At 42.4% G+C, this 11,782-nt stretch overlaps 1 protein-coding gene across 1 annotated transcript in view; it reads right to left on the bottom strand.

Moving 5' to 3' along the window:
* Positions 1–298: 298 nt before the first annotated feature.
* The window catches only part of ENG (endoglin), a 93,902-nt gene continuing 82,418 nt past the window's right edge, over positions 299–11,782 (bottom strand). The window contains exons 14-15 of the mRNA XM_040324756.1: positions 4,390–4,491; positions 299–1,083 (exon numbers count right to left, since the gene is read on the bottom strand). Coding sequence (XP_040180690.1) covers positions 965–1,083; positions 4,390–4,491 — 221 coding nt within the window. The 3' untranslated portion in view covers positions 299–964. The remainder of the gene's footprint in view (positions 1,084–4,389; positions 4,492–11,782) is intronic.

Below are 11,782 nucleotides of genomic sequence, written 5' to 3'. Positions count from 1 at the left end.
TTATCATGTATAGATATGGTCTCAAAAGGTATGGTCTGGTCATGTGATGGTGTTATATCTATCTCTGCACTTTATGATATGGAATGCAAGGATTCTGTAACTATTGCAGTCTTTGGGTGCCCATTGAGAGTATAGCCCAGATTAGCATTTGGTTGTAACAGACTACAGTCATTTCATGTCTATGGCTACATCTAGTCATGTGAGTTAATATTTACATGGGCTCCTGATCAGCAACCAGAATTATTAACACACAACAAATTAGAAAATGATAATGGCATAAAATGGCATGATAATCCAATGAGAATTTTTTTTTTGTATTTAAGCCAGGATGAGCGTTACACTGTACAGCTTTGGTCTGACCAGGCCCCAGCCTAGTGCCGTAATGCATGAACCCTGGAATTTTCCTGAGGTATTTTTCATTGTATCTGCTACAGTTCTCACTTTTAGACTAGCAAGCCATCACGGCAAAAGGAATAAAAACTGGAAAATTTCATAACCATGGGGTTCAAATAAAACAGTGTTCAGAATACATTCTGTTGTCAAGTTAAACTATGTGTAAAAGCAAGTAACTGTAGGTTGGATAGATAATTTCATATATAAGATGTTTATAGCTTTATATTTCTGCAAAAAAATGTACTTCCCCTCCCATGTTGCTTTGGACTCTCAGGAGTTTTGCCAACAAACTATGCCACTTGGGTCAATTCCATTTTGTTTTTACAGATTGGCCCCTGACCATCAGTGATATGTCATTGGGCGTCCATGGCCATCAGTGATCTGTCATTGAGAGTCCTCGTCTTGTATTTTAACCGATATCTGCAGTATGCCGAAATAGGCAAAGCAGGCTTTCAAGATGGATTCCATCCGATGGGGGCTTCAACATTAAGTCATTTTACTGCTGAGGCCTTGAGGGCCCTTCTTATGTCCCATCCCCCATGTCTGTAGTCCCTGTGACAACACAGTCACGTTACGCTCTGCTGCTGGTACTGCACGGGGTACTCTGTGTGCTGTCAATACTGTGGTTTGTGCTGCTACTTTCTGAGCCTCCAGTTAGCGTTGGCACCGGCTGCATTTTAACCGAAGAGCCTATATGAAGCGAAATAATGGTCAGGTTATAAAACAAACATACATGTTACCATAATTTCATCTTTATTTTAATTTCTGACCAGAAAATTATTAGGCAGGGCAGAGAGATTTTATAATTAGGGATAGGGTTCAATACCAAAACCAAATTTACCATAAACCCTTTTGAGCCTAATGTACACACGATCGGAATTTCCGACAACAAAACCGTGGATTTTTTTCTGGCGGAATGTTGGCTCAAACTTGTGTTGCATACACACGGTCACACAAATGTTGTCTGAAATTCCGAAAGCCAAGAATGCGGTGACGTACAACACTACAACGAGCCGAGAAAAATTAAGTTCAATGATTCCGACATGCGTCAAATTGATTCAGAGTATGCGTAGGATTTTTGTGCATCGAATTGCATACAGATGATCAAGAACGTTTGTTGTCGGATAAATTAAGAACAAGCTCTCAAACATTTGTTGTACACACGGTCGGAATATCTGACCAAAAGCTCACATCGAACATTTGTTGTCGGAAATTCAGATTGTGTGTACGCGGCATGATGCATCATTCAGATCTGTCTTGTCTGTTGAGGTGCATTAACCTGCATTGCATTAAAGCAGCCCACTTATTAGAAAGCAAACTAAAAAAAAAAGACATGCACCATTTTTGCCAAAGTAACATAATGCATGGTAGTGCATCAACATAGGTTGTGGAAAAATAGAGGGGTCTCAAGGATTCCCCAACTAACCCCGAGACTCCAATGAAGTAATGTGGGCAGGGAGGACTATACCGGTACTTGATAATTAGGTTCAAAAACCTGAATAATTCATATTTGTGAAAGCATTTATTAACAAATAAACATTGAAGACAAAGATAAAAATACAAAACATAAAAACATTACAAAAAATACAAACTTGACCACAATCAGGTCACCGGTTGTGCAATCCCCATTTAGCAGACGGGGTAAATGTCGGTGAAACAATTGAAATCATGAGACCATTAGTCTCGAGTCTCGACTAGTTTCGCTTTCGCTTCGTCAGGAGACGGTCTAGAGGCACAAAGTCTCTTGTTCCCAGAGAGCGGGTCCCAATTGAACGATAAGTGCGTATGAACTATGACCAAGTCTAGTTAAACAGACCTGTATGCCCGATAGGGCCTTTAAAAGTTAAAGGGGTAATGGTGGGTCCCAGGACATAGAGGTCCTGTAAACCAGGGAATGCTCACAGTAATGGCCAGGTAAAAAAGGCCAATGCAGGAGGCTGGTAATATAACAGTTACCAGTCAGTGGGAATAACCTTCAGGTGAGCTTTTGGTTGTTTGGGATATGTGTATGTCCTGGGACCTGGCTCCGGTGCCAACATAGGTTGTGGTACACTGCAATGCATGTATGTTGGATGTGTGTCGCATTTGAAAAAACATGCATTTCCATTGAAAGTGACTAGCACCACAACACACACATACATGGGTCATTGCTGAAATGATAGTGATAGCTCTGAAAGTGTCCTAGGGGCTGATGAGGCACCACAGAAATAAATACATTTTTAGGCTTGATTCCCAATATGTTAACACACGGATTAAGATCTTTATTTTAGCCAGGTGACTCTAGATTTTTAAACCTCATTAGACTTCACTGTCACTTTTTTTAAATAGGATCCTTAACCTGGTGGGTTAGCTTGACCTGAATTTAATTAAAGCTTTTATCTTTCTCTGTCATACCTTTTCTGATAAACGTAGTAAATCCCACAGCGCAAAGCTTTATTCACACTAGTGCAATTTCATGTGACTTGAGTCATATTTTTTTCACAAAAACATATCAAATGTTCAAACTGTGAAAACGTACCATTTTAAGAAAAAATTAGGAAACAACACTTTGTAATTCTCTGGGAACTGAGAATTGTTGAGTTGTGGGAGAGGAACGTTGTGCCATTCTTGCCTGATATAGGATTCTAACTGCTCAACAGTCCCGGCCGGGTCTTCTTTGTCGTATTTTTTTGTTTCAAGATGTGCCAAATATTTTCAATTGGTGAAAGTTCTGGACTGCAGGCAGGCCAGTTAAGCACCCGGACTCTTCTACTACAAAGCCATGCTGTTGTCATAGATGCAGTATGCAGTTTAGCATTGTCCTGCTAAAATAAGCAAGGCTTTCCCTGAAAAAGACGTTGTCTGGATGGGAGCATGTTCTGCTGTAAAAAATTGGATATATCTTTTAGCATTGGTGCCTTTCCAGATGTGCAAGCTGGTCATTCCATATGCACTAATGCCCCCTAGATTATCAGAGATGCCAGCTTTTGAAATGAGCACTGGTAACAAGCCGGAAGGTCTCACTGCCCTTTACTTTGGAGGACGCGGTGCCCACAGTAGATTCATCTAACTACAGAACAGTTTTCCACTTTGCAACAGACCATTTTAAATGGGCTTTGGTCCAGAGAAGATGGCAGTGTTTCTGGATCATGTAGATGTGATGTCAGATGTGACAATGATTATTCCTGAGCCCATGCAGTGATTTCCATCACAGAATCATGCCTGTTTTTAATGCAGTGTTGTTTGAGGGCCCAACGATCATGGGCATCCAATATTGCATTTCGACCTTGTCCCTTGCACACAGAGATCTCTCCACATTCTCAGAATCTTAAACAATATTCTGAAATTTTTTGACCATTTTTAGGTGCAGCTTTTCACAGATTGGTGAACCTCTGATCATCTTTAGTACTTTAATGCTCTGGCGCTCTAATGCCCCTTACACACGATCGGAATTTCCGACCGTGTGTATGCCTCATCGGATTTTTTTTCATCGGAAATTCCGATGAGTTTAGATAGAGAACATGTTCTCTTTTACTCCGATGGAATTCCGTCGAAATTCCCATGTGATTTTGGCCGACCGTGTGTAGGGGGCTTTAGATGCTCTCTTTATACTCAATCATGTTACTAACGTGCCAATTTAAGCTAATTAGTTGCAAAATGTTCTTCCAGCTCTTCCTTGTCAGTACTTTTTACTTTCCCAGCTTTTTTGCTGCCCTGTCACAACTTTTTTTAAACCTATTGCTGCCATCAGTTTCAAAATTACCTTTTTTTTTTCTTTCTTAAATGGTACATTTTTTTCAGTTTAAACATTTGATATGTTTTCTATTGTGAATAAAATATGGGTTTAAAATTTGCAAATCATTGATTCTGTTTTTATGTAGATTTTACAACTATTTTGGAATTGGGGTTGTATAAGAAGCCAGGGGCTGGACTCAGTACACTGTGCCCCACCATTTCATTAAAGCATTGAGAAAGTTTGAAAGTTTCAGTGAGGTGCACACAGCATTCATTACTTACGTGTGTGCGTGTAGATGTACCACAAAGCGGCCGTGAGAAGCGCTCCAATGACAAATGCTCCGAATGTGATCCCCAGCACAGATCCCATCCCGAGTCCCTGCTCTGAAAAGAAACATCAGTTTAAAACAGTTTTCTTTCAAATGAAACAATTTTACACTTTTAAAAGTTTTTTGGTTGTTATTAATATAACGGGCTAAGCAAAAATAAAACAAACCAACCAATCTGTATCCACTGATCTGTAGTAAATTTGAATCTGACTGGCCAGTGTCCACTATGGTTTACAAAAATAAACATTTTTGTGTGTTAATGTGTATCCGTTCATGAGGACTGTATGCGTTTGGCGCGTTCCTTATAAAATGTGCTGCCAGCCAGATTATCTATTCAAGGCCCCTGACACCCTCCCTCTCTTTTCTAGCTGATGGGTTCTCGGTGTCTCTTCCCCTCTCCTCTCTAATGGTGGCATGTTTATTTTGGCTTCCGGTGGCTTCCTTCCTGCCCTCTCATCTCCCTCATTCCACGTTCTCTGGGGTCACCTCACACTCCTTCCTGAGGTCAGTGATTGCACTCCCTGCAATCTGCTCCCTGTCTGTAACATTACTAGGCCCCGGGTGATAAAAAGGAGGGGGAGGCCACTTGTCCCCAAGGTTAATGACAATAACAGTCCCATCTGGACTGTAACCAAAGAATTGTGTTATCTTTCAAACTGATATCGCTACGTGACAAAATACTGATCCTTTGTGAAAACTGCTGGCCAAATATGACTTTGCGACTCAGTGTTTTCAAAGGCGCCTTCAAGACTTTTCTAATTAGACTTTATGGGCGACATACTGGTATCACGGTTCTACCACGCTAAGTTCTTTTGTGAACCAGAACTGAGGCGATATGGAGGATGCATAACCTGCCCTGCTGAAATTGTTCCCTGTCTGGAATGATGAGAGCTTGGCTTCAGTACTTTTTAAGTCCAAGTCCTTGAAAAAAAATTCAGATCAATAGTTCTGTCATCACTTTTTGCTGTGTACTTGTCAGTGACTCAGAAACTAAAAGCCTCACTGCAAATGCCGGGTGCCAATCTCAGGAGCCCATTCACACTCCACATGTAAAAAATTGAGGGTTTGTTTAAAGTTGGGGTTTGGGAGGCAATAAAAACATGCAGTTGAGCTAAGTTTTTAGTGTCCCCAACCACCCCCTCTAGGTGGGCAGCAAGCCCGATGAATGTGACCCATCCAAGTAAAAGAGGCAGTGCTGCAAACGCCTCTGAACTGAATACATTGCAGTGCATTTATATGACAATTCTGAAGTTAAAACAGGCAGTGAGGAGGCGTCACAATTCCTCTTTACCACCTTTAAAATGGCCCCAGGAAAGCTATATGAACAAGTATTGCAGAGGAACGTCCGCTTAGACACAGGTCTAAACCTAGCTTAAAGGTTGCACTCCAATGACGTCACTGGCTTCTCAGTTTATTTAGCCATAGGCGGCAACTGGCATAACCCCATCTATTAAGCCCTACTGGATGAAACATATTACAGAAGAGTGGCCTTCAGGCAGGGCTTTGTTGCTTGTTGGCTATGGCTAAATAAACTGAGATGCCAGTGGTGTCATTGGAGTGCAAACTTTCTGTGTGCCCCGTAGACCACTACATTGCCTCTAAACATGATCACTGTGCACGGTGGCTAGTATTGCAGGATTAGCTAAACTGAAGACCTACAGATTGTATCTAATGCTCTACCCTATTCATAATGGGTAATGTATAGCCCCAATCTAAACCATTTTTCTTGTTTTGGATATGGGGTGGAAGGGCTAGAACCCATGCTGTGGCGGTCTGTGCCTTTTCATTGGAGAGCTAAGGTTTGCCATACAACAGAATAATTTCATCAAATTTTGGAATTTAGCTTCAATTTTCTAAAGGATAGCAAGGTCAAAGCAACATTTGTTTTCAACTGTAGTACCAAGAAAATTTGAATGAGTAGCGTTAAAAGAAATCCACCTAAATTGTAACTGTAAATATGGATTTTGTTTGAGAAAAATCTTACAAATTGTAATGAAACCTGATTCATATATCTGAGATTCCATTTATATAGCAGATCTGGGGGTGGGAAGTTTAACTCAGCTCAGTGGAAGGGGATAAAAAGGGTAATTTCCCTAACTTGTAATAGGCAGATCCACAGAGAGAGTACGCCGGCGTATCTACTGATACGCCGGCGTACTTTCAAATTTCCTGCGTCGTATCTTTGTTTTGAATCCTCAAAACAAGATACGACGGCATCTGGGTTAGATCCGACAGGTGTACGTCTTCGTACGCTTTCGGATCCAAGATGCAATTCTTCGGCGTCCGCTGGGTGGCGTTCCCGTCGTTTTCCGCGTCGAGTATGCAAATTAGCTATTTTCAAACGATCCACGAACGTACGAGCGGCCGTCGCATTTTTTTTACGTCGGCTTTTTTCGGCTTATAGTTAAACTTGCTATTTGGTGGCGTACTCAGTGTTAAGTATGGCCGTCGTTCCCGCGTATAATTTGAAAATGTTTTGTTTGTTTGCGTAAGTCGTCCGTGAATCGGGATGGACGTAATTCACGTCCATGTTAAAAAAAATGACGTCCTTGCGACGTCATTTAGCACAATGCACGGCGGGAAATTTAGGAACGGAGCATGCGCAGTTCGTTTGGCGCGGGGACGCGCTTCATTTAAATGAAACACGCCCCCTAATTGCCGATTTGAATTACGCGCCGTTACGCCGCGAGAGATAGACTACGCCACCGTAACTTACGGCGCAAAATCTTTATGGATTCGAACCGAAGCCGTGAAAGTTACGGCGGCGTAGCGTATCTTAGATACGCTGCGCGGGTGCAGATCTCTGTGGATCTGCCCCTTAGTCTGTAGGGTTCAATATTGAGTTGGCCCACCCTTTGCAGCTATAACAGCTTCAACTCTTCTGGGAAGGCCGTCCACAAGGTTTAGGAGTGTGTCTATGGGATAGTTTGACCATTCTTCCAAAAGCGCATTTGTGTGGTCAGGCACTGATGTGGATATGAAGGCCTGGCTCTCAGTCTCTCATTCCCATAGACACACTCCTAAACCTTGTGGACAGCCTTCCCAGAAGAATTGAAGCTTTTATAGCTGCAAAGGGTGGGCCAACTCAATATTGAACGCTATGGACTAAGGGGCAGATCCACGTACATCGTCGCTTCTCTCCACCCGGCGTAGTGTATCTCAGATACACTACGCCGCCGTAACTTACTTTTTTTTTGTATCCTCAAAGATTTCCCGCCATAAGTTACGGCGGCGTAGTGTAACTTAGGCGGCGTAAGGGCGCGCAATTCAAATGTATGTGATGGGGGCGTGTTTTATGTTAATACGTCGTGACCTGACGTAATTGACGTTTTTTTTTAACGGCACATGCGCCGTCCGTGGAGGTATCCCAGTGAGCATGCTCGAAATTAAACCGGAACAAGCCAATGCTTACGACGGTGACGTCATTCTACGCAAATCCCTATTCGCGAACGACTTGCGCAAACGACGTAAAATTTTCAAAATTCGACGCGGGAACGACGGACATACTTAACATTGAGTACGCCTCATATAGCAGGGGTAACTATACGCCGGAAAAAGCCGAACGCAAACGACGTAAAAAAATTCGCTGGTCGGACGTACGTTCATGGATCGCCGTATCTAGCTAATTTGCATACTCAACGCGGAATTCGACGGAAACGCCACCTAGCGGCCGGCGGAAAAATGCACCTACGATCCGACGGCGTACTAAGACGTACGCCTGTCGGATCGATCCCAGATGCGCCGGCAAAATTCTTCTGTGGATCTGGCCCTAAGACTGGGATGCCATTAAAGTTCATGTGCGTGTAAAGGAAGGTGTCCCAATACTTTTGACAATATAGTGTATATGAAATGTGGCCAGTATAGGAGTGGGCAGACAGGATCAGACCCCAGTTTAGGTCAGAGATGTAAAATTGAAAAAAAGTTGTCTAGCATTTTCAGAAGGTCAGTGATAACAACCTTCATGTCTCTCTCACTAATGGAAAGAACAATGGATGCTTTTCTTTATTTTTCATTCTAAGTACATTTTATATGTGATGGGTTCCTCTCCTGATGTTTTGCAAAGTTATAATTATTTTCTATCTGGCAATCACGGCATATGTTTTAATTCCACTTAATTCACTACCTTTGGACTCTTAATTCAGTGATTTTGTTTTATAAAAGGCTGCTATTATCCAAATAAAGAGCTGTGATCAAGAATTTACATATTTACTTTATAAGCAGCAAATGTTTGCCTGGGAAAATGAGAAAAAAAAATAATCTCTGCAATACATGCATAAATCCCCTTGTTCTTTCTACTAGTACATGAAAATACCTAGTGATCCTGCAAGAGATTGTGAGTTCAGAACTTCCTGTTTGAGCTAAAAATGCTGGGCCAGATTCACGTAGCCCGGGCGCAACTTAACTTAACCGATCTAAGTTTCACCTCTGTAATTTTTCCAAGTTAGTGCCCGATCCACAAAGCACTTACCTGGAAATTTGCGGCGGTGTATCCTAAATCTGTCCGGCGCAAGGCGGGCCAATTCAAATGGGCCAACTAAATTACCCGACGTGCATTGCGCTAAATGACGTCGCACCGACGTCATTTGCTTAGACGTTAACGTAAATGCCGTCCAGCGCCATTCACGGACGTCTTACGCAAACGATGTTGATTTTTAAATTTCAACGCGGGAACGACGGCCATACTTAACATGGCTTAGGACAACTAGGGCTCAGCCCTAGTTTTACGCGGCGTAACTCGACGGAAACGACGTAGATTTAGATCGACGGGCCGTTCGGACGTTCGGTGATCGCCGTAAGTATTCATTTGCATATTCTACGCCGGCCGCAATGGCCTCGCCACCTAGCGGCCGGCCTAGAATTGCATCCTTAAGATCCGACAGTGTAATTCAATTAACCTGTCGGATATTAGGGATATCTATGCGTAACTGATTCTATGAATCAGTCGCATAGTTAGAAACAGAGATACGACGGCGTATCAGTAGATACGCCGTCGTATCTCATTTGTGAATCTGGCCCGCTGCCTCCACTGCACTAAAATCCCAAGCAGTGAGGTCAGCCCTGTCCAGTTCACCCTTGCTGGACTACAGAGCACCCCTTCTCATTTGCATAAGGCAGGGGTGCTCTGTAGTCTAGCAGAGAAGAAATCAGGCAGGACTAAGAGCACTGTGTGGAATTTCAATACAAAAGAGCCAGCGTTGTCAGCTCACTACAGGAAGGTAGGAGTGGATTTCTAACAAGAATATTTGGTATCTTTCTGAATTGAATGTTTTTTTAAATGAACAAACACTGGGTAATATGCATGGATTGTAGGGGTGCATTGCTTATGGGAAGGCGGTCGGCTCGCAGGTGGAGAGGCAGCTGGTAGTCTGGCTGACGCCGTTGGCTCTCAGCGCTTCCAGACTCTCAGAATGGCTCTGGGGAGGCACGAGCATTCAGAGCATGCGTGCTCCTTTGTCGTCAGAGAGGAACATTCTCTCTGGAGAAGAGACGCTTGCGAGGGGATATGATTTCAATGTACAAATACCGCACTGGTGACCCCACAATAGGGATAAAACTTTTCAGTGTAAGAAAATGTAATAAGACATGTGGCCATTCACTAAAATTAGAAGGAAATCGGTTTGACCCTAAACTGCTAAGAGGGTTCTTTACTGTAAGAGCGGAAGGGAGGTGGAATTCCCTTCCACAGGCACTTGAACGACCACAACATACAGGGATATACAATGTAATACGGACATATAATCACACACATAGGTTGCACTTGTGTCTTTTTTCAACCTCACTTACTATGTAACTATATAAAACCATTAACGACTTCTGTAGCTGCAAGCATTGCTGAGTAATCAGTCTTCAAAGTTGACAGCAGAAGCACAAATGTGTCATTTTCTATGGCTATACATTGTATATTAGAAGGCTGGGAGGCTGCTGGGTCAATACTGGGAAGGAGAGCTGAGCTGGAATTATGGGGCCCCTTACACAGCTTAAGGCATGGGCCCCCTGGAGCAGAGAATCGGAGGGTGGGGGGGTGCTGCCGCCTGAAATTGAGAAGCGGGGGGTGGAGGTGGTTTCTGCCACAAATTTAAAAAGAAGAAATAAAGAAAAATATATATAACTAAAAGGGGGACCTCTGGGCCCTTTATTGAAAAGAGAGAAAGAATATATATATATATTTTTTTAAAAGGGGGGTGGTTGCCATCTGGGGCCCTGTGGACCTCTGAGATATATATATATATATATATATATATATATATATATATTATTATATAATTATTATTATTATTTTTTTTTTTTATAAAAATAAATTACAAAAAAAGGGGGGTTGCCATCCGGGACCTCTGGGACCTTTAATAAAAAATAAAAAAAAACAAATATTTATATTAAAAAAAATAGACATTTATAAAAAAAAAGGGGGAGTTTCCATCCTGGGCCCTTTAATAATAATAATAATAATATATATATATATATATATATATATATATATATATATATATATATATATATATATATATATATATATATATATATATATATATATATATATATATATATATATATATATATATATATATATATATATATATATATATATATATATATATATATATATATATATAAATAAAAGAAATAAAAAAAAATATTTTTTTTTTATATTTTTTTTAATTAAAAAAAGGGGAGTTGGCATCCGGGGCCCTGGGGACCTCCTGACCCCTAAAAAAAAAAAAAAAAATTGTCCCTTTAATAAAAAATAAAATAAAAATATATTAAAACATTTTTTTTTCTAAAAAATAAAAAAAGGGGGATTTCCATCTGGGGCCCTGTGGGCCTCCGGGCCCCTGGGGACCTCCGGACCTCTTACAGGTGTACTGCCTGTACCCCCCTGATGGCGGCCCTGGCTGGGTCAATACTGGGAGGAGGGAGCAGGAGGAGCTGAGCTGCTGGGTCACTCATTACTGAGAGGAGGGGGCAAGGGGAGCTGAGATGCTGGGTGGAGAAGGCAGGGGGAAGCTGAAATACTGGATCACTACTCGAAGGAGAGAGCGGGGTGGGGGGGGGCTTAGCTGCTTGTCTCACTGCGGGAGACACAGAGGGAGCAAGGGGAGCTGGGCTACTATGCGAAGGATGGAGCAGGGGAAAGCTGAGATGTTGGGTCACTGCTTTGTGGAGGGAGCAGGGTGGGTCTTAGCTGCTGGGTGCCTGCAGGGAGGAGGGAGCAAGGGGAGCCGAGCTGCTGGGCCACTACGGGAAGGATGGAGCAGGGGAAAGCTGAGATGTCAGGTCACTTCTGGGTGGAGGGAGCAAGGTGGGTCTTAGCTGCTGGGTGCCTGCAGGGAGGAGGGAGCAAGGGGAGC

This window comes from Rana temporaria, chromosome 9, assembly GCF_905171775.1.
Source record: "Rana temporaria chromosome 9, aRanTem1.1, whole genome shotgun sequence".
Classification (NCBI taxonomy): Eukaryota; Metazoa; Chordata; class Amphibia; order Anura; family Ranidae; genus Rana; species Rana temporaria.
The sequence above is the reverse complement of the archived record's forward strand: the minus strand, read 5'-3'. Positions and strand labels throughout refer to the sequence as shown.